The sequence below is a fragment of the Syngnathus leptorhynchus genome, chromosome 10 (assembly GCF_054491065.1).
Source record: "Syngnathus leptorhynchus isolate UIUO chromosome 10, UIUO_Slep, whole genome shotgun sequence".
In the NCBI taxonomy this organism is placed as follows: Eukaryota; Metazoa; Chordata; class Actinopteri; order Syngnathiformes; family Syngnathidae; genus Syngnathus; species Syngnathus leptorhynchus.
This window is the reverse complement of record NC_141204.1, coordinates 12955548-12978208: the sequence shown is the minus strand read 5'-3', so window position 1 is coordinate 12978208 and position 22661 is coordinate 12955548. Positions and strand designations below refer to the sequence as shown.

At 47.0% G+C, this 22661-nt stretch overlaps 2 protein-coding genes across 13 annotated transcripts in view; one reads left to right on the top strand and one right to left on the bottom strand.

Annotated features, from left to right (window-relative positions):
* The window catches only part of LOC147050538 (uncharacterized), a 60079-nt gene extending 47686 nt beyond the window's left edge, over positions 1 to 12393 (top strand). For 6 of the 9 annotated variants that reach the window (XM_085922810.1, XM_085922800.1, XM_085922807.1 and 3 more), the window contains 5 exons: positions 2191 to 2275; positions 2370 to 2481; positions 2564 to 3417; positions 11651 to 11759; positions 11916 to 12393. The gene's annotated coding sequence lies outside the window, so the exon portion shown is untranslated. The remainder of the gene's footprint in view (positions 1 to 2190; positions 2276 to 2369; positions 2482 to 2563; positions 3418 to 11650; positions 11760 to 11915) is intronic. The other 3 variants (XM_085922803.1, XM_085922802.1, XM_085922805.1) reach the window with 3 other exon arrangements.
* Positions 3890 to 22661, bottom strand: part of eml4 (EMAP like 4) — a 68119-nt gene continuing 49347 nt past the window's right edge. For 3 of the 4 annotated variants that reach the window (XM_085922813.1, XM_085922811.1, XM_085922812.1), the window contains exons 23-24: positions 22394 to 22524; positions 3891 to 22312 (exon numbers count right to left, since the gene is read on the bottom strand). In XM_085922813.1, coding sequence (XP_085778939.1) covers positions 21947 to 22312; positions 22394 to 22524 — 497 coding nt within the window. In that variant the 3' untranslated portion in view covers positions 3891 to 21946. Of the gene's footprint in view, positions 22313 to 22393; positions 22525 to 22661 lie in introns of all 4 variants that reach the window. The other variant, XM_085922814.1, reaches the window with a different exon arrangement.

The window sequence follows — 22661 nt, the reverse complement described above, 5'->3', positions numbered from 1 at the left end:
ATATATATTATTGTCACAATACTGCTGCCAGCCGCTCCCTCCATATATAACAACAATTTTCTCAGCGGATCTACACGATTCACGAAAATAATACTTCCGACGGAAAAAAAAACACGGAAATCCGCGTATCTGCGGAATATTCTCATCCTTGAAGTTAAAATTCTCATCCCTGAAGTTAAAGTTCTCATTGACAATATTTGTTTGTTTGTTTGTTTGTTTGTTTGTTTGTTTGTTTGTTTGGTTGGTTTAATATAGTGTTGCATACAGTGATCCACAGTGTGCACATGGAGCTTGTGTGTTTGTACAGACACTTGAAAAGTTAGAGGGAACATTGCTCGTGGTAAAATCTATAAAATATTGCTTTTTACATCAGGTCTAATTTTTGTGCAGTTTTCTGAGTTTTCACCCAGGTTCAGACCCTTAAAAACGGTTTAGTTGAATTTACTTATAAAATATATGATATGGCTCTCAATGAAACAAATTGCCAAATATTTTGCTTTTATGGCTCTCTTAGTCAAAAAGGTTCCCGACACCTGCACTACGCCCTATAGTCGACAGCATCGGATCTGTCACATACAATTTATCAAAAGCACTAGTAGAAATACTCAACCCCCTCCTTAGCACAACAGAACACCACGGCAAAAATTCAAAACAGCTGGCACAAAAACTCAACAATATAACAGTACAGAAAGATGAAATCCTCATTTCCCATGATGTTATTTCACTATTCACTAAAACCTCCATTGACGTCACATTACACATTGTACAGAAACTCTTCAAGAAAGACTGGACCCTCAAAAAACGCACAAACCTGACAGTAAGTGACATCAGCACTTTACTAAATTTCGTTTCCTAATCCACCTATTGCCAGACAGAAGAATTTGCAATGGGAGACTATCTGCAATAATGAGTAGTTCTTCATAGAGAACCTGGAAACCAAAGCCATCCATACAGCACCCACTCCCTGGAAACCCACATTCTGTAAAAGATACATACGTCGACGACATCCTGGAAAAAATAAAAACTGGACACACTCAAGAGCTCACAAACAATCTGAACACCATGGACAACACTGGCAACATACAATTCACACACAAAGAGGAAATAAACCAGACCATATCTTTCCTGGACATAAACATCCACAACTAAGATGACGGCAACATCAAGATCAAAGTGTACAGAAAACCCACTCAGACAGACCAGTACCTCTTCTGGACATCAGAACACCCTACAGAGCACAAACTCAGTACTCAGAACATTATACGACCGGACCACCATCATAACCGAAGAGAAAGACAGACAGGAGGAGGAAAGACACATCGAAAAAGCACTCACACACTCAATATCCAAGATGGGCCATAAACAAAGGAAAACAACAAGTCACAAACAAAGAGGACAAGACAAGGGAAAGGAAAACAAAGCACACAACAAACTGATAAACCAACAGACATTGTAATCTTGACATACATCTGAGGGATAACTGAACCAATACAACGGGCGATGAAGAAGCATTATAGCAACACAGCCATCAAACCATACACCAAACTCCAACAACTACTCATACATCCCAAAGATACAATAACACCGGAACAAAAATGCAACGTCATCTACAAAATACCATGCAAGTCATGCAACAAAACATTGGGGAAACAGGCAGGTCATTCAACATAAGGAAAAAGGAACATCAAAAAGAATGTGAAAAGGAGACAGCGGGGCAATTGACACGGGCACTAAGAGAAAAAGCAGAACAGGAAAATCTAAAATTAACCATCACAGACCACTGCAGGAGAAACAACCACATCATGGACTGGGACAGAATCCAACAAACTAAAGCGGTGGATCAAGGAGACCATTGAGATTAGGAAGTGAGCAAGCAGAACCATCAACAGGGACGAGGGGGTGTACACCCTATCGCACAACTGGGATTCTCTTCTTCAAAGACCACCAAAGGTCTGTGGGGGGTGCTTCGGTAGTACCCACTGATAAGGGTGGTTCGGTCCATGTATCACCGATGCCAGAGTTTGGTCTACATTTCTGGCAGTAAGTCGGATTTGTTTCCAGTGAGGGTTGGACTCCGCCCTTTGTCACTGATTATGTTCATAACTTTCATGGACAGAATTTGTAGGTGCAGCCAAGGCATTGAGGGTGTACAGTTTGGGGACCTCAGCATTGCATCTCTACTTTTTGCAGATGATGTGGTGCTGTTGGCTTCTTCAAGTTGTGATCTCCAGCTCTTACTGAAGCAGTTCGCAACCGAGTGTGAAGTGGTCAGGATGTAAGTCAGCACCTCCAAATCTGAAACCATGGTCCTCAGTCGGAAAAGGGTGGAATTGTCAGGGTCCGGGGTGGCATATTTCTTTTATCCACAGGGAGCAACTGTGAGCAGTGGCAGAGTGCAGAGGGCCCAGGTGCGATTCATCAGGCTCATTAAGGAAAGCTCTTAAGGAGCATGCTGTCAACTGCTCGTTGCCTGAGTGTCCAGTGAGTGTGATCTTCTCCACGGTTGTGCCTCTAGCTCCCCGCTCATAGTTCTCACCTCGCTCTTCAACGCCGCGTTCTTCAGATCCTCTGGTTACCTCCACCGATCACCGCCAAGATCCACCCAGTTCTGGCTAAACTCCTCACGCTCCGCCAGTGCTGCCCCACTCCGTGCTCCTGGCTCCGATCATCCCGCTCTTCCTCCACCGCAGCTCCTCCAATAAACATTCCACAATCATTCTGGACGTCTAAGTTGGTTTTTCTGCATGTGGGTCACATCACTCGCTAAAACGATGACAGGAATGCCTTATCCAGGTCAGGGATGAGATCCTGCCCCAAGTAGAGGAGTTCAAGTAGCTTGAGGTCTTGTTCACAAGCAAGGGCAGAATGGAGCGTGAGATCGACAGACGGATCAGTGCAGCGTCTGCTATGATGCTGACTCTTTACTGGTCCATTGTGGTGAAGAGAGAGCTGAGCTGAAAGGCAAAGCTCTCGATGTATCGGTCAATCTACGTTCCTACCCTCACCTATGGTCACGAGCTATGACCAAAAGAACAAGATCCCGGATACAAGCTGCTGAAATGAGTTTTCTCCGCAGGGTGTCCGGGCTCTCCCTAAGAGATAGGGTGAGAAGCTCGATGATCCACTCTGAGTCGAGCCGCTGCTCCTCCACGCCTGGAAGAGCCAGATGAGTTGACTCGGGCATCTCATTAGGATGCCTCCTGGATGCCTCCCCTGGGTGGTGTTTTGGGCATGTCCCACCAGCAGGAGACCCCGGGCCGGGGATGACCCAGGACGCACTGTTGAGACTATGTCTCTCAGCTGGCTTGAGAACGCCTTGGGAGCCCCCGGGATGAGCCGGACAAAGTGCCTGGGGAGAGGAAAGTGTGGGCATCCTTCCTAAAGCTGCTGCCCTTGCAACCAGACGCTGGATAAGAGGTAAAAGATGGCTGGATGGAGGCTGCTCCCTACAAGAAGAGAGACGAAGGAGAAGGGAGCATGTCAGTTTTGGGGCAGACTTCTTTTTCATCAGTATGTGAACAGAATAAAATTGATGTATCTAGCTACCCAAAATGGCCATTTCAGGCAAGGTCTTTTCCATCATCTTCCAGCCTTGGCCGGTGGCCACTCTGGAGGGTTGCTGGTACATACCTGGTCTTTAAAAATATATACTACAGTTGTTTTCCTAAACGTTGAAATATTACAAGCAATTATTCTATCTGACTGACCAAGTGGATAATATTATCTCAGAATTGACCATAATTATGAAACCTAAATCAGCTATTTTGATCATCATGTTAGGTTCTGGAGGAATCCTTCACCTAGTTCTTTCATCTTTAAGGCCCGCTGTGCTAATATTAATGATCAGAAGACTGCATATTCTCTGTTGACATGTTTAATGGATGCCAAAAAGATTGAGAGAACGCCGTGAAGTTTCTTTCTGCGAGGTTGCGTAAGAAGGTCCAACCCCAATCTCCAGGATTGCTCAAAAGTGTTGCTCAAAAACTGTGCCCTTCTTCAGGCTGGCCGCTTTTTATTGAGTAAATACAATGGGTGGGGTTTACACAAATGTATAGCTTTTCATTTGTTCACAGCAGTTAGTTGAACACATGATCGCAGAAAACCCAGATGTTATTACTTAAGGAGAGCAGTATAGACCTCTCAACGGTGTCATTATTCAAATCCAGGACGTTCTTGCTTAACGACTCATGACTGTAGACATATATATCATGACGCATTGCTCCAGACATATACATCACACCTCATGGCTCCAGACATGTACATCACAACTCATGGAAGAGCAAACCCAGATGTTTTTGCTTAACATTCTATAACGGTTGGAAGCTCCCTGGACACAAGGTCAAACTGCCATACAGCGAACATTTTGCATTAAACCCATGGAATCTAATGATAATGTAGAACATTTTTCCCAACAGCAGCTCACCTGCAAGGGGAGGCGACTGCCTAGACCGTGTGACTGTGTATGGCTCAACAGTCTTAACTGAAATCAACTAATAAATGTCCCAAGTGTGGCGGCATTAATAAGATGCCAAGTCAAGATGCTTAAGAAAAAGGGAGAGAGAGGAACCCGTGCATGCAGATTGTTTAACAATTAATGAGTGGGGGAAAGATTTACTACTCTTTGAAGTTGTTGGTGCTTGGACAGTTTTTTTGGTGCCTTATTTTTGCTTGCGTGTTCATGAAAGGGGAGTGGCATTGTCATTTACTGTGTCATGTTCATTTGCTACTGATGGACGTGCATTAATATTTGCATCAGCTGGCTCCAAATTGGCCTCGTTAGCGTATTATGTCTTTCATGAATTTTTTTTCCCATTTTTGTGTGCCTTATAATCTGGGTATATTTAATAATCACTTTCCAGATAATTCTACCATGATAATTGTGAGGTCTTGTCAGGGAGTGAAACCTTGACTCAAATACACCCAAACTTCTGTATGTGGCAAGAATTTATACTTTACATATTTATTTATAATTTATACTTCAACCAAGATAAAACAAGTCACACAAGATTCTGTATTACTACTACTACCGCAGATTACTATAGACCAGTGGTCCCCAACCTTTTTAGCACCACGGACTGAATTACTGTCAGACAATATTTTCACTGATGGTGTTTGATGACCTCACGATTTTTGCGAAGAAAAATTCTAAAAACAATTCCAGATAATCAAAATCAAATGTCAAAAGATCAATATATCAAATAATCACGACTGTTTATGGACGTTTTCTTCGCAAGAATCTTCCCTGTTTGAACTATAATCCTATTTCTGCATAACAGACCAATCACAATCCTAAACGTCATCGTACTGTCTTTCCAGCCAGTCATATAGCAGAACAATGGAAATGCATTACCACGTAAACGTCACCATCCCAACACACCCTTCAACCCATAGTTCCACAGGGGAATTCTGTATGCGAACACCACAGTATAATATAATAATAAACATAAATCCACTGTGTATTCTATGCAACTTTAATTGCAGCATCTTCATAATATCATGCCAAAAACATAACATGAGTAATGTTACACACGTCCCCGAGGTGTAAAACAATGTACCGTAATTTTCGGACTATAAGTCGCGGTTTTTTTCATAGTTTGGGTGGGGGGGGTGATTTATACTCAGGAGCGATTTATGGGATTTTTTTTTACAAATTTTCCAAATTCAAAAATCCGCGATGTAGTGAAACCGCGATAAACGAAACGCGATGTAGCAAGGGATTACTGTAAACTGCAAGGGATTACTGTAAACTGCAAGTGACGTCACCGGCACCGCGCGGCGGTTGTTTACATAAAGGACAAAGGATTCGATCACGGGATGACGAAGATGACGAAGGGCCCCACGTTTGAAGGATTTATTGATTTAGAGTGACACAAGGTTTGAAAAACTTATTTATGTTACAGTTATTTGATATATTTTATTTTGTGTAGGAACTTGTATATGTTTTTATCATTACAGTTCAGTAGTTGTTGGCTCGTTGAACTCTTGTTTTGTTAAATAATGAGCCTTTTACCAAACCCATGCCTTTCCTGGTACTTTGTTAACGCTACAATATAGTTATATACTAGATCTGTGCGGCGCGTGCGCGGCGTTGCTGACATAAAGGATGAGGAATTTGATCGATGGATTTAATGATTAGGAGTGACACAGATGGTTTGATAATATTGTTGTTAATTGAAATATACTTTATATATCATTATATGGGTCTGTGGAATGATTAGAAATGCAACTTACAACGAGTCCGACGTCAGCGGCGCAGCGCATATGTGGCGCGCCGCTGACCGAAAGTCCGCTGACTGATAGTCCGAAAATTACGGTAAATTGTTTATTCTTTATTGTGCAGCCCGGTACCAAATGATCAACGGACCCGTACACGGCCCAGGGGTTGGGGACCACCGTTGCAGACAGTACCAGCAAAAACAAAAGGAAAATAGTATGCGAATGTGCGTGTGTGTTCTCCAACTAGGGGAAATGAGAAAACCTTGAGAAGAGACCACAGATGGGAGGGTCCCTCTTCCAGGATGACCAGGCTGCAATGGATGCAGAGAGGACATAGTACAAACAGTGTGGACACTTCACAAAAGGTGTGGAGAGCAGGATGTTATTACACAGCAATGACTCTGAGATTCTAAGAGTGATGTGAGTTCATCCGAGCAACAGCCTGGGGGAAGAAGCTGTCTCTGTGTCTCCTGGTTTTGGCGTACAGAGCACTTTATCGACGTCCAGAGGGGAGTAGTTTAAACAGACTGCAACCTGGGTGAGAAGGATCTGTAGAGATGTTACTCGCACGTTTCCTGGTCCTGGACAGGTACAAGTCTTGGATAGATGGGAGCTTGATTCCAATTATCTTTTCTGCCTCTGTAGTTGTTACAGTCGCTTCTCTCGCCCTTGTTCTTGTAGATGGTCATGATTTTGGAGTCCCTCATGACCTGTGGTACAGCTCCTTCAAGCCAGCACTCGCAAATGACTTTGTGAATAGTATGAAGGAGGGAAGTCTTGCAGTGCTTGACTAGGTCCTGGGGTATACCGTCGTTGCCTGGGGCTTTGCCTAAGGCCAAGCTGTCAATGGCCCGGCTGAGCTCTTCTACAGTCACCTCTGCATTTAGTTCTTCCATGGGTGGGAGACATCCGATCGCATCAAGGGCCGACGGGGCAATAGTGTTCTCCCTGGAGTACAGATCAGAGTAGTGCTTCACCCATCTCTCCATCTCTGGCCTTTGTCTGGGATCACTTCCTCAATGGAGGATTTCAGAGGGGCCGTCTTGCTTTGGATTGGTCCCGGGGCCTTCTTGTACGTTCCCAGGGCCATCGTACATTCCTCATTGCGGAGGTTCGGAGCGTGTTCACGGTCTTCATACTGTATTGCTGGCCCCATGCATTGAGAACGCTGAGGAGGCTGTTGACCGCACCACTGAGTACATTAACTCCTGCATCGGTGTTGTGATTCCAGTAAGAACCTTGCACTGCTATGCTAACAACAAGCCTTGAATTATGAGTGGGATAAGGGGCCTCCTTAATCGCAAGATCCAGGCCTTCATGGAAGGTAACCAGGAGCTGAAGCAAGTGTAGAGAGGGCTCAGGGCCCAGCTCAAGGTGGCAAAATTGCTTCACAGGAAGAAGTTGAAGCAGAAGCTGAAGAGGAACACCATGAAGGAGGTGTGGGACAGATGAGGTTGACCACCGGCTGTGGCCCAAAAACATCGTTAGTGGAGGTGTGAAGAGGGCAAACCAACTGAACATCTTCAACAGATTCAACCACTCCCGCTCGCCATCAGCCTCACTCCCGCCAGAACCTTATGCTTCCAGACCCCCCCCCGTATCTGGCCCGCGGGCATTGAGTTTGACACCTATGGTCTACATGCTGCATCGCTCTCAGTCTCTCTTTCATCCAGAAAAGGGAAAGGGTGGTCTGAGGAGTACTTTCCTGGGTTTCTCTTGCGCCTTTAACACCATTCAGCCTATGCTCCTGAGAGACAAAATGTTGGTGATGGCCGTGGACTCACACTTGAGGGCATGGATCATGGACTACCTGATGAGCAGACATCAGTATGTGCACATGGCGGGTAGGTCAGGAACGGTGAGGAGCATGGGAGGAGTGCAGGGCACGGTGCTCTCTGCCTTCCTATTCACCCTCTACACCTGTGACTTCCAGTCCAAATTTGAGTCCTGCCATGTGCAGAAGTTTGCTGATGACACTGATTGTTGGCTCCATTAGGGATGGACGGTAGAAGGAGTACAGGAGCCTGTTCGGACGCTTCGGAAGTTGATGTGACTCCAACCACCTGCACCTAAACACCGCAATGTCCAGGGATATGGTGGTGAGCTTCAGGAGGGCCAGGCCTCGTCCAGACCCATTGATTCAATGGAATTTGTATGGAGGTGGTGCAAACCTGTAAATAACTTGGAGTGTTGCTGGATGACAAACTCGACTGGTCTCCTTACATTGATGCTTTGTGCAAAAAAGGACAATGTACTTCCTCAGGCGGTTGGCATCTTTCAATGTCTGCAATGTGATGCTGCAGCTGTATTACCAATCTGTTGTGGCGAGTGCCGTCTTCTTTGCGGTGGTGTGCCAGGGGTGGAGGATAAAGAAGAGTGATGCCTCCTGCCTGGACAAACTGGTGAAGAAGGCGGGCTTTGTTGTGAGGGCAGAGCTGCATCGGTGGCTGACCAATGGGTGTTGGCCAGGCTGCTGTTCATCAAGGATAACCCCATCCACCCACTGTACAGAACACTGTACTCAGAGCTAACTTCAGTGACAGGCTGTTGACATCATCTTGCTCCATGGAAAGGCTGAGGGTTTCGTTTCTTTGCGGGGAATAGGGGTGCGCTCACAGTTATGATCTTCACTTGGTAAATGATTGTTGTTGTTTTTTTTCTATAATTGACACTTTCATGGGTATCTGCTGTGCATCTGTTATCCTCTATTATGTATATGTTTACGTTTATTATGTTCTATATATTATGACATAGCTAGTATAATTTATGGTTATTGTTTATTTATTTATCCGCTGGTACTGTATCTATTGCATCGACTGCATCTGTTCTCTCTTATTTTGTTTGCCCTGTTTATCGTGCCTAAAGTTTATATTTTCTATTTATTTGTGTCCACTGCATATCTGATCTTTTACCCTCTCTTGTGTGCCCTTGATGTCCATCCATCCAACCTTTTTTCTTTGTTAGGATATTCCACGTGAGGGCTGCTTTGAGCGCGATTTTGTGACGCTCACATACATTTACTCAGCTTTCCTACATAGGTAATCTGTTTTAACAGTGGATCGTTCCACTATTAATTAAAGACTCAAACCTCAAAACCACTTCCAAACTTGAGGCAGTTGACATCAGTAACACATCATGGACGACTTGATCTTTTTTTTCATTTTTCTTTCGAGTGTACTCATTTTTTGTTCTTGGAGGACTCAACTACCCCATCAGAGAGTTGCTACTTTCCACAGAAATGGCATAAGTTCCAACTTCCACTCTGTTATCAAGGTTCATGTATTGCTACAGTTCTACAAAAATTATAGCCAACATGATCCCTAAACTATAATTTCAACACTGATTCTGTATGTGTTTTAATAAATAACGTATTTTCCAGACTATAAATCGCAGTTCTTTTCATAGTTTAGCCGGGGGCAAAGGGGGTGAGTGATTTATACTCGGGAGTGACTTATGTGTGAAATTATTAGATCATTATTAGATAATTTCACATGTTATTGTCACACTAAACCGCAAGAGGCCACTCTCAGCCCGTGTCAGGATTCAGAAAAGCTGGAACAATTGGAACTGTAACTGACAATGTATCTGACGTAACCGACATAGAAGAGGAAGCGCCACATCGTCTCCTTCCGGAGTTAGTGGAGTTATTTAAAAGTGAAACAGAGGTGTGAGGGTCCGGGAGTTTTCTCTTCTGTCCACAGGTGGCATCCGTGAGTAGGGTGGCTGAGGATCCACAGGTGTAGTTAATCAAGCTCGTTAAGGGGAGGTGTCACGACTTGTCCCCGGTGGTTTTATGTGTATTTGTTACCATGGTTTCTGTTCGCGTCGCTCCTCCCCTCCTGTGTTATCTCGAAATCACTGTAATCACAGTCGCCTGCCTCTTGTTACCTGTCGTGTATTTAAGTCCTGTCTGCCTCTCACTTCCCTGTCGGATTGTTCTCCTCTCTCGTTTGTAGTCTCGGCTGTCGTGTTTTTTCTCGTCTTGTCGGTTACCCCTGTCACTCTGCCTCAGTTAGCCTAAATTATGTTAGTTTGCCGGTTCCCTCATCCTCCCTTCCAACTACCTTTTCCCTCAATAAACCCTGGCTGCATTTGGTTGCCCTGCTCCAGTTCGTTCATGACAGAACAATCCGACCATCTCAGCGACCAGCACCTGGACCACCGTCCACCACCAGCTTCCATTCACAACGCCCAATGCGCGGCTGCCATCGGAGTTCCTCCCGGCGCCATCAGACTCCTGGCCGCCATTGGGCTCTACCCCAGCGTCGCCGGACCCGCAGCCGTCGCCGGAACCGCGGCTGTCACCGGACCTGAGGCCGTCAACGGAATTCATGCCAGCAACGCCAGACCCGCGGCCTTCACCGGACCCGCAATTGTCCCTGGCTCCGCTCCCAATGCTGTGGAGCGTGGTGGCTCCTGCCGCTGCGCACAGCTCCGCCTTCCGAATGCTGCCGATTGCGGTCCAGACTCTTCGAATGCCGCCGATTGCAGCGCTGACTTCCAAATGCCTCCGATTGCGGCTCTACTCCCCGTATGCTGCCCATTGCGGTTCTGTTCCCCGAGTTACTGCCGAGCGCGATTCTGTTCCTCGTGTTTCCGCCAAGCGCGGTTCTGTTCCCTGAGTTTAGGCCGACCGCGGTTCTGTTCCCCAAGTTTACGCCAAGCGGGGTTCTGTTCCCCGAGTTCCCGCTGGAGGCAGTTCTGTTCCCCCATGTGCCGCGGAGCGCAGTTCGGACTTTGCCACAGACCAGTGGGGTCATTTGGACTGGTGCACCTCCCCTACGCACACCACGTGGGGGTTGTTTTTTTAGGACATCGGGAGCCATCCCTTGTGGGTACTGTCACGACTCGTCCCCGGTTGTTTAAAGTCCCAATGATCATCGTCACACACACATCTGGGTGTGGTGCAATTTGTCCTCTGCATTTAACCCATCCCCATGTGATTTTGATCCATCCCCTGGGGGAGAGGGGAGCAGTGAGCAGCAGCGATGCCACGCTCGGGAATCATTTGGTGATCTAACCCCCCAATTCCAACCCTTAATACTGAGTGCAAGCAGGGAGGCAATGGGTTCCATTTTTATAGTCTTTGGTATGACCCGGCCGGGGTTTGAACCCACAACCTTCCAGTCTCAGGGCGGACACTCTACTACTAGGCCATTGAGCTGAGTTTGAATATGTGTATATGTTACCATGGTTTCTGTTTTCGTCGCCCCTCCCCTCCTGTGTTACCTCACAATCAATGTAATCACAGTTACCTGCCTCTTGTTACCTGTCGTGTATTTAAGTCCTGTCTTCCCCTCACTCCCATCGGATTGTTCTTGTCTCTCGTCTCGGCTGTCGTGTTGTTTTTCGTCTTGTCGGTTACCCCTGTCACTCTGCCTCAGTTAGCTTAAGTTATGTTAGTTTGCCTGCTCTGTTGGTTTGTTCCCCTCAGCCTCCCTTCCAACTACCTTTTCGCTCAATAAACCCTGGTCCAAGCTGCATTTGGTCACCCTGCTCCAGTTCGTTCCCGACAGGAGGCTCTTAAGGAGCTTGCTGGCAGAGTGAGTATTTGCCCATGTGGTCACCTCCACGGCTGTGTACTCGCGCTCTGATCTACCCTGCTCGCCTTCGCCGCTCCTCCTGGCTCTCCGGTCTGCCCGTTTGCCCTCCGCCGCATTACCATCGAACCACCTGACAAATCTATTGTTGTCTTCCAGCTCCTGGACCCACCCTGCTGGACCTCCACTCCCCCCTGGCGACACTTCACTCACTCCACCTTCGAAGGACCAGATCTGTTACTCCTCTCCTGGACCCTTAGCTCTGCTATTCCATTCCCCCTTTTCAATAAACACCTTGGTTTTCCAGTATGTTCTGCATGTGGGTCAAACAATCACCAAAACCATGACAAGAAGAAAAATATTTCATTGGATTTAGTGATTTGGAGTGACATGATGGTTTGGTAAACTTGTTAGCATGTTTTTTAAGCTATAATTATCTGAATAACTTAATATGTTATGTTAACATACCAGGCACATTCTCAGTTCGTTGTTTATGTGTCATGTAACGTTAGCATACTGTACAATTATTCAGCCTGTTGTTGCCTCTATTCTATTTTTATTTTAAATTGCCTTTTAAGATGACATGTATGTTCTTGGTGTTGGATTTTTATCAAATAAAATTCCCCTAAAAATGCGACTTATACTTCCCTATGACTTGTATGTCTTTACCTTCTTTGTTATGCATTTTATGGCTGGTGCGACTTGTACTCCGGAGCGATCTATATTCCGGAAAATACGGTAAGTAATACAATCAGTAGTACTATTTTGGCCCCAAGATAAGATGATGTTTTTTTGCATTGAAATAAGACTGAAAAAGTGGGGGTCGTCTTACATTCGGGGTCTAGACATTATACCCAGTTTCACTTGTGCGCAGCGATAAGTTAAAGGTTGCGGTATCGACTGAGTATGTTGCTGTGATCGTGTGCGTCTTTGACACAAAGTGAGTATATAGATTTCATTGTTACTACTGTCCACTGTTGTGCCGTTTGTCCGATCGCGGTTTGCTTCGTGTGCGCGCCATTTGATTGACAGCTCCGGCGCGCTCATAATCGATTGAGTATGTTGCTGTGATCGTGTGCGTCTTTGACACAAAGTGAGGATCTACATTTCATTGTTACGACTGTCCACTGCTGTGCCGTTTGACCGATCACGGTTTGCTTCGTGTGCGCGCCGTTTGATTGACAGCTCCGGCGTGCTCCTTTAAGTTTGCCTCGCATCGTAAGAGTAGCCGTTATGCAGCGGCACGGCGACGAACAGTCACCAGGAAACGTATTTTAATGTCTCGATCGATGACTTATGTTTAGTGTGTTGCCGAGAGTTTTTCATTTACGGTTATTTATTATTATTTTTTGCCAATAATTCAGTAAAGCAATCAAAACTGAACCACGTCTTCCCTCCTGTGTTCTGACCGACACCTGGGGGCGAAAAGAGCATAACCGAGCCATCCCCCTGTACAGTCCTCAGATTTCCCAATAACAGCGGTAGCAGTTTGCATTATTTTATTGCAATGTTTTCCTTATTCAGATTTGTTTTAAGACTACAGTTAGACTTCACTTTGATGGTTAATGGAGTTATTGCAATTTTGTTGTTTTATCACAGTAGATTGGTTTATTTACATTTCATTAACCAGAAGTGATTTGATTGCACTTTAGTTTACAGATTTAAATGTTGAGATAGGGGCGGCTCTGTGTGCACTGGGTAGCACGTCCGCCTCACAGTTCTGAGGGTGCGGGTTCGATTCCAAATCTGGCTCTCCCTGTGTGGAGTTTGCATGTTCTCCCCGTGTTTACGTGGGTTTTCTCCGGGCACTCCGGTTTCCTCCCACATCCCAAAAACAAGATTGGTAGGCCGTTTGAGCACTCCAAATTGTCCCTAGGTGTGAGTGTGAGTGCAAATCGTTGTTTGTCTCTGTGTGCCCTGCGATTGGCTGGCAACCAGTTCAGGGTGTCCCCAGCCTACTGCCCAATGACGGCTGGGATAGGCTCCAGCACGCCCGCGACCCCCATGGGGACAAAGCGGTTCGAAAAATGGATGTTCAGATATTAAGATATTAAGTTTTTGCATGATTTGAATGAGGAAAAATAACATGCTTTTTGTCTCGAATATATTGTTATAATCATTTGTTTCAGATGTAATTATTTTCTGTATAAAAATTTAATTTGATGTTCAAAAAGTCTTTTTTCAAACTTGAGTCTTGAAAAAGAAGCGCTCCTTTAAGTTTGCTTTGCATCGTTTGGGTAGCCGTTACGCAGCGGCACGCTGACTAACGGTCGCCAGCAAATGTATTTTGTTGTCTAGATCGATGACTGATGTTTGGTGTGTTGCCGAGAGTATTTCATTTATGGTTATTTATTATTATTTTTTGCCAATAATTCAGTAAAGCAAAACTGAACCACGTCTTCCCTCCTGTGTTCTGACCAACACCCGGGGGCGAAAAGAGCATAACCATCCGGACCAACCCCCTATACCAGGGGTCGACAACCATGGCTCCAGAGCTGCATGCGGCTCTTGAGCACGCCCTTAGCGGCACCCTGGAATTTTTGCAAAAATGCGTGAAAATGGAAAAAAAATTTTTTGTTGTTGGTTTTTTTTTTTTAAAATATGGTTTTTATATGGTAATCATGACCCAACCATTCTCATGCTGTAAAAATGTATGTAGTTGTAAATATATCAAAAATACCGAATTTAAGAATGGCGTCAAATAGCAAAATTGCGTCATGGTCTACGACACAGCACATGCGAGTTGTAAACAAGTGTGTGAGTGATTGGCCATGGAATCAAAAGGCAAAAAGAGAAAGATTGCTGATGAGAATGGAGGCTTTAAGAAAGAACGGATTGAACTATTTGCTTTCATTGCCAATGCTGAAGCATTGCCTGCATGTTTGATTGAGAAGTTGTCAAATAACAAGAAGAGGAATTTGGAGCGACATTTTCAGATAAAGCATGCTAAATTTGCTGCCGATCACTTAGTTACAACTGAGAGGAAACGTGCAATTGCAGTGCTGGTGGAGAAATTTGAGGACCGAAAAAACATTTCCAAAAAGTGGATTGCATGTCCAAACTTTACGACTGCTGCAAGTTTTGTTGCACCCTGGGAGATAATAAAGCACGGAAAACCATTCACCGATGGTGAGAACATGAAGGGATTCATTAATTAAAATATCAGAGTGTCTATTTTCGTACTTCAAAAATAAAACCGAAATCATTCAGAAAACTAAAGACATGCTTCTCCGCACAAACAATATCACCGATCACCAGATCAAGGACATCAATTCCGATATCGAACAGACAGCTCTGCTATGCAGGTACGTGAACTCTATTGGGTCGCAAGAAGAAATGATCGAATTGATACCACCATCATTATTATTTTTTAAATTATTTTATTAGTAAGCATACAGCTTATGTATTGACAGTTTATGTTGCCTTATGAAAGGTATGGCTCTTTGAACATTTTGGATTCCCGACCCCTGCCATAGGCGAATTGTCATTGGCTTATCGGATACAGGTGTCCAACGATATGCATGAGAAAACTTTTAATTAAAATGTACGATTGTGAAAAAGGAGAACCAAAACGCTGTGACGCTTGCTCGTGGTTCCGTAAAAGTAACGCTAGAGCCAAAAACCTACGGCATCACGAATAGAACAAATTTTATTTCAGCCGCAAGTCGACACACTCCAAGTGAGTCTGATTTTGTGATGTTCAGTTCTTTTAAGTTAACTGAATACAGTGGAGCCTCGGTATTTGAACGTGCCGATTCTCGAACAATTCGGTATTCGAACAAAAGATTCAAGATTTTTTTGCTTCGGATGTCGGACAAAATTCGGTTGTCAAACCTTGCGAGATGAGCCGAGAGGAGAACTGACTCCGTTCGTTATTACATTCTCGCTACTCTGAGGATTTCATCAACTCTAATCATGCCTCCAAATGAAGCAAGTGGGAGCAGTAAAGCCATCCTAAAACACAAAGACACTCCTAAAGCAATGCGACAGTGAGCGCCTGGCGCACTGCGGTTGCGTGATTGGACCAAATTAAGCTCCCCTGCGCACTGTCCATTAGGACTTTCGAAATATTTTCTAAATTTTAGCGACCGCTCTGTCACAATAATGCGACCAGCGCGGTGCGGTTGCGCATTGGGCGGTGCGCTGCGGTTGCGCGATCGGACAAAATTAAGCTCCCTGCGCACTGAGGTCCACTTAAATTTTGGAAAGTACATCAGGACTTTAAAAATATTTTCTCAATTTCAGCGACGGCTCAGTCACAATAATGCGACCAGCGTGGTAAAGTTGCACGGTCGGTGACGCGCTACGGTTTCGCGTTTGGCGGTGCGCTGCAGTTGCGCGATCGGACCAAATTAAACTTCCCATGCACTGAGGTCCATTTGATTTTTGGAATACATCAGGACTTTAAAAATATTTTCTAAATTTCAGTGGCCGCTCTGTCACAATAATGCGACCAGCACGGTAAAGTTGCGTGGTCGGCGACGCGCTACGGTTGAGCGTTCGAACGATTCACTTCTCGAACAGCCTTCTGGAACGAATTTTGTTCGAAAACCGAGGCTCCACTGTATTTAGAATCAGGTCACTCAAAAAAATTGTCCAAAACAATCGTTCACCGAATGGTCCCTGGGTAATTAACAAATTTCTTTCTATAATACAACACCTACACACTGATCCGCTGGCAACAGTCACTCACTCGGTCGTGAACGGGAAATTGCATCACTGACTCATTCCCGAACGGGAATTGAACTTGGAAAAGAAACGTTATGCCGACATTTGATATTTGGGGGGACACCAACACATATAACACAAATTACCACATACATATTGTAGCGTTTCAATGAATCAGGCATGTCGTGGCTCCTAACTGGATATTTATTCAACGCCATCAACAGGAGTTCTAACATCCGCGCTCGGAGACATCAAAGTCAAGTCCCTCTCCCACATGCGCGCGCTCGCCTCCCTTTGCTGCCTTCACGGCCTCCCTAGGCAATTATACACAAAAGTCGCGACACTGCTCTGTGTCGAGGTCACAGCGGCAGCAAAAGTCCTCAACATCACTCCTGAGCTGACCCCAATAAAAACTTTGCCGGAGTCGGCGGAGGGTTTTTGAGACGCCAAAGTGCCCTGCTCCTGGAGTCCCATGACAGGTTTTCAACACAGCCAGTCCCCAGTAGCGGGTTCTTTCCAAGATCTCTGGAGTACTCCATCTCTCACCCAAAGCATCTCCATCTTGGAGTATAGTCCTTTCGTGGCAGGCAAGTGCCCAGCGACCTCTTCCCACTTTGGTGTTTGGCCCCGTTCCACCCACTGCATAATGGGTTGCAGATCCACATCCTGTTGCTGCTGTTTCCTCCATTCGGGTGCATCCACAACTTGCATCTCTCTGCAAACATGTTCGCTGGGATCATGCGTAGGATCCTGCTCCTCACCGCGCAGCTCTTTCCCTTTGCCTTCTTTTCGCTCAAAGAAGCGGCAGCCAGCAAGTGCACAAGGGCGTCGAGACATAGCGTCCGCGTTGGTATGGCGAGGCCTGGCCCTGTGCTCCACTCGGAAGTTATATGGTGCTAGCGACGTGCAATCTGTCCTTTGGGTTCCTTAAAAGACATAAACCACTGGAGTGGCTGCACTTCTGGTGCAGAAAGCTGTTTTTGGCCACGGTGGGTGGGAGGTGGGGTTCACTGCGATTGCCTCCCGAGAGGCTTGTATGTCTATCAAGCGATGGGATGAAAGTGATACCGTTTGGCTGCTTACTTTGTCCAGCAATCCCACTCAGTTTTGATGGTCATAAACCTTCTTTAGTTTAAAAGAAAAAAGTGAGTGCATGCATTGATTAGCATGTTAGCTTTGGTGTCGGGCTTGTGTAAGCACAGCCAGACTGCTGCGTTGGGGGAGGGGGCGCCTTACTGTGATTGCCTCCCGATAGGCTTACATGCATGTCAATCAAGTGATGGGCTGGATTCTAGCCAATAAAAAAATGTTTTCTTTTTAAATGTCATGCTTACATCAGTGATGCCCCTGACCACGGTCGCCGTAATGCTGAAAGCAATGCGACCTTGTAATTTACTAGTACTCAAACTGACTGAAACATTTTGGTAGAGCGCTCTGCACAACAAGTATGGATCAACAAATTCATCAGTTGATCCATATATAAGGCGTTCTGCATTAAGGCGCACTGTGGTTTTTTGAGTAAATTTTACGTTTTTAAGCGCGCCTTATTGCGGAAAATACGGTACATCAAGGACTCACTCGCCACTGGAATTATCCGGCCGTTCTCCTCGCCCGCCGCAGCGGGTTTCAAGAAGAATGCCTCACTTCGCCCCTACATTGACGAGCGAGGGCTGAACGATATCACCGCAAAGAACTGCTGCCCCTGCTCGCATCGGCATTCAAGAGTCTCCAGCAAGTTGGACCTCTGGAACGCCTGTTGCGGATACGCGAAGGGGACAAGTGGAAAACTGCCTTCAACACACCAAGCAGCCACTCTGAGTATTTGGTGGTGCCGTTCGGCCTGACCAATGCGCTTGCCGTGTTCCAGTCATTGGTAAACAACGTGCTGAGAGACATGTTAGTGTTCGTGTACCTGGATGACATCTTAATCTTCTCCCACAACCTCGCTGAACACGTCAGTCACGTCCGGGCGGTGCAGCATCGCCTGATGGAGAACTCGCTATTCGCCAAGGCCGAGAATTGCGAGCTCCACGCGCCGACGGTAAAATTACTGGGCTATATGGTGCGCCAGAGCTCGTTTGAGATGGACCCGGACAAAGTAAAGGCGGTGGCCTCCTGGCTGGTAACAGAAGCAGCTCCAGCTGCTTGGGTTTGCCAATTTCTATTGACGCTACATTCGGGGCTACAGCACGGTAGCCACGCCGCTCACAGCCCTCACCAGTCCAGCCACACCCTTTCAGTGGACAGACGATGCCGCTCGAGCATTCCAAGAGCTTAACAGGAGGTTCACATCTGCCCCCATCCTCAGGATGCCAGAACCGCAGCGCGCAGGACAACAATTTCTACCCGTGCGCCTTCTTCTCCTGCCGTCTGTCGGCCCCTGAACGGATTTTCCGATATTAGCAACCGGGAGCTCCTCGTGGTGAAATTAGCCCTGGAGAAGTGGAGGCACTCGCTGGAGGGCACACCAACCCCGTTTATCGTCTGGACCGAGTACTGCAACCTAGATTACCTTAAAAGAGCCAAGCGCCTCAATGCCTGCTGGTCGCTGTTCTTCGGCCAATTAAATTTTACTGCCTTACCACCCATGTTCTCACAACGCCAAGGCCGACGCACTGTCCCACACGTTCCCTGGGGAAGAGGAAGATGGGGGCGTGGCCCCCACCATTCTGCCAGAGTCTGTGGTTTTCGCTTCTGTTACCTGGAGCATCGAGGATCGGGTGAGGGCGGCAACCCGGGACCAGCCCGGTCCTAGCACCTGTCCGGAGGGCCGACTGTTCGTGCCCAACCACCTCCGGTCGGAAGTACTGCAGTGGGTGCACAACTACTGCCTCGCCTGTCATCCGGGAGCCTCGCAAACGGTATTCCTGACGGCCCAACGCTTTTGGTGGGCCTCCCTGAATAAATACGTGCGGGAATACGTCACAGCCTGCCCCCCATGCAATCGCTGTAAAGCCTCCAGATCTCTCGCCATTTCACCTCATCATTGGATATCAGCCACCACTCTTCGAAGAGCAGGAACGAAGCGCAGCCTGTCCATCGGCGCTGTGGTGCGTTCACCGCTGTCACAGAACTTGGGCAAGGGCCCAGTCTTCTCTCCTCCGAGCTGTCGCCAGCTACACCCACCAGGCGACCAAGCCCCAGACTCCGGTCCCGACGTATCGGGTTGGACAGCAGGTGTGGCTTTCTGCGCGCGACCTGCCGCTCCGGGTGGAATCCCGCAAACTGGCGCCCGCTTTTTGGGAACTTTCCCCATCAGAAATGTAATCGGCCCCCTGCCGTTCGACTTCACCTCCACGATCAACACACCCCACCCCGTACATCCCACGTTCCACATCTCACGGGTACGGCTTGTCCACAAGAGCCCCCGTCATTGTCTGCCTCTCAGGGTCCCATTTCAGAAGCCACGACGTCACCACTCCTGGCAACAGTTCCGGTTCCCTCTCTCCCGGTCACCGGGACCCACCAGCCTTGAGGACATCAAGAGCCACATCCTTGTTCTGTCACGCTCACGCCGGTCTGCCAATCATCTGGTACCCTGCCTGTCACGCGCTCACTGCCAACACCCCACCAATCAGCCCAATAACCCATACCTGTCGCTGGCTTTATAATTATTTAAACCCTGCCAGACGATCACTCCCTTGTCAGACTGTCCTGTAATGCTACCCGTATGCGCTCTACCCATTTGACTCCCGTTGCCGACCTGTTCCATTCGCTGACTCGTCTCGTCTTGCCTGCCGCCTGCCCTTGTCCATCTGTCCATTATTGACCACGCTCTGCTCGCCGCCCGTCTTAACTCTCTGCTCGTCACCGACTACGATCGCCGCAAGCACCCTGCCCTGCTACGCGCTTGCGTTGCTGCTCACTTCGCCACCGCTCATGCCTCCATGCTCCGCCTGATCACCGGCCATGCCACAGGACAAGCATCCAACCGCTCCTGCTCGATATCCAGCACTCCACTTCCCCTTTCCCTCCAATTAATAGTCTGTGTCACTTTGTGCTTGGCTGTCCTGCCCTGTTCGTTACAAGACTACTTTCAAGCACCTCTGCATCATACAGGGTGATGATGGCTTGTTCCGCTTGCAAGCGTAGAATGGGCAAACTGTCACATGGTGTCACGACAGCCCATCTTTGTTGAAGATGTGCAGCCCATCAGCGTTGTATGTTACTCAGTGGCTCCAACCAGGTTGACTGACACTGGGCGAAGTACAAATTTCCTACACAATTACAATGAAACCAACAAATGAGTCCTTTTTTTTTAACAAAAATATGAAAAAAAATTTAATAGTCAAAATTTTGAGTTTTATCCACTTCAATTGATCAATTATCATTGATCCTTTTAGCACTTTTTTTTGTTTGTTTACAAAACAAAGCCCAGAAAATGTCACATTAAACATTTAGTTAGATTCTTTGCTGGGGAGAGAAAAAAAGCATGCAAAAAAGAACTACTTAACGAAATTTATATGGCGAAAATACAGGGCCAGTGTTTAGGGCCCCATAACACAGTGGCCCATTGGCAAAAAGGGGCAAGGTTGGACCCCAACCCTTTTTCTCTCAAAGGACGAGGAGTTTCTCCTGTTGTTTGTTGCAGCATGTTGCAAGCAGCCATGTTAATACGCTGCCATCAAACTCATACAAGGTACTATTGTGGTCTGTCACATTAGATTGTTCTTGGAATCTGTGTTAAGAGTAAATTTGTTCTGAAAATCGGGTCTGAAAGGGGTCATGCCAGCAACTTGCAATCAGGAAGAATGACTCAAGTCAATTGACTCTGTTAAGTGTGTGATGCGAGTGGAATGAAACTAATCAAAGAAGCAAATTGAAGAAGATTGACCAACAAGAAAGTGTCCCCAACTACAAGACAAGGAAGTGTCCCCAACTACAAGAAAATGCATCCTACCTGATACTTGTTTTTTTTTTTTTTTTTTTTTTTTGTCAAAAAGCGAGTTCCCTGGAGAGCAGGAAGTCTTTTTCACAGCAAGTCTCTTCTCGACGACTTTGCCATTGTGGAACGCTCCCACACGCACGCGCTCCTTTCAGACATACTCAGCTAACATTGGCGCATATGTAAGCTTCTTGGTTTTTGTGAGACCACGTCAACACAGACGGCTGGGGAAACAGAATCCAAATGTGTGCGGTGTTCGTGGTGACGTGCTCAGTTCACGCAACGCCTCGCGCTAAATGGCTGATTTCCTATCTGGATGTGAGGTCTCCCTCTCAATCTTTGAAGGAAGAATTTTTTTGTGTCCCAAGCCTGAAAGCCTGAAAGGTTTTTGGAATGTGGGCGGGAAAGGCCACTTGAGTACAAGAAGGCTCACAAGCTAACTACATGCAAACACCACAGGAAGGCTGCTGAAGAACCTTTTGAACCTGGAACCTCAAACAAAGTGACGCAGGCACGGTTGACTGGCATGGCGCCCGCCGGCCACGTTTGATTGGCGGGTCAAGCGTGATGACTTGTTCTCAATTTTTGAAATTACAAAGAAACGTCTAATGTTCGCTGTCCTTGGCATCCAGGCAGCCTACGAGGGAGGTGCGAGGGGCGGCGGGTCCTCGTCGCCGGGCGCGGCCGCGTCATCGCTGAACGCAGCCGCATCATTGCTGAGTGCCAAAGTGTCTTTGGGACTTGGGGAAGGTAGCAGAACGGACGCTGGAGGAGGCGGGGTTAAGTCCAAAGAGGGAAGGGGGCTTGGCGGCAACGATCCTCCCGGCCCGTCAGCAGCTGAGCGGTGGAGGGCGTCGCCCACCACCAGGTTGCTCTTGTCGACCAATCGCCACTGCAGAATGCTGGTGTCCTTGCCACCCGTGGAGATCAGGTGACTGTCATTGAATAGGAAGCTAACGTTGGTCACGTGACTGCTGTGAGCGCTGTACTTGTGACTGGGAGCCTGATGTCCAACGCACAAAGACACGAACATGCAGACAAGGTGAGAGGAACGGGTGGGTGTGGAGGCAGTGGCTCAGCTCACCTTGGGCGTGGCACAAGGGTATGAGAAGAGATGAACTTTGCAGAAGTCGTCTGCCACCGCCAGCACCTTCCTGTTATGCGAGCGGATCACAGCGTTGATGTCCGTCCCGTCCGAGCCCTCCGGCCATACGCCTGTTGCACGTGCACAAACCCTGAGATCAGCTACCCAATAAAACAAAGGAGGAGAACATAGACCCCTTCCCTTTACCATGTCACCATGTTAGCAGGAGGCAAAAGATACTAATTTGCAGCAAACTACTTTGGTAGCC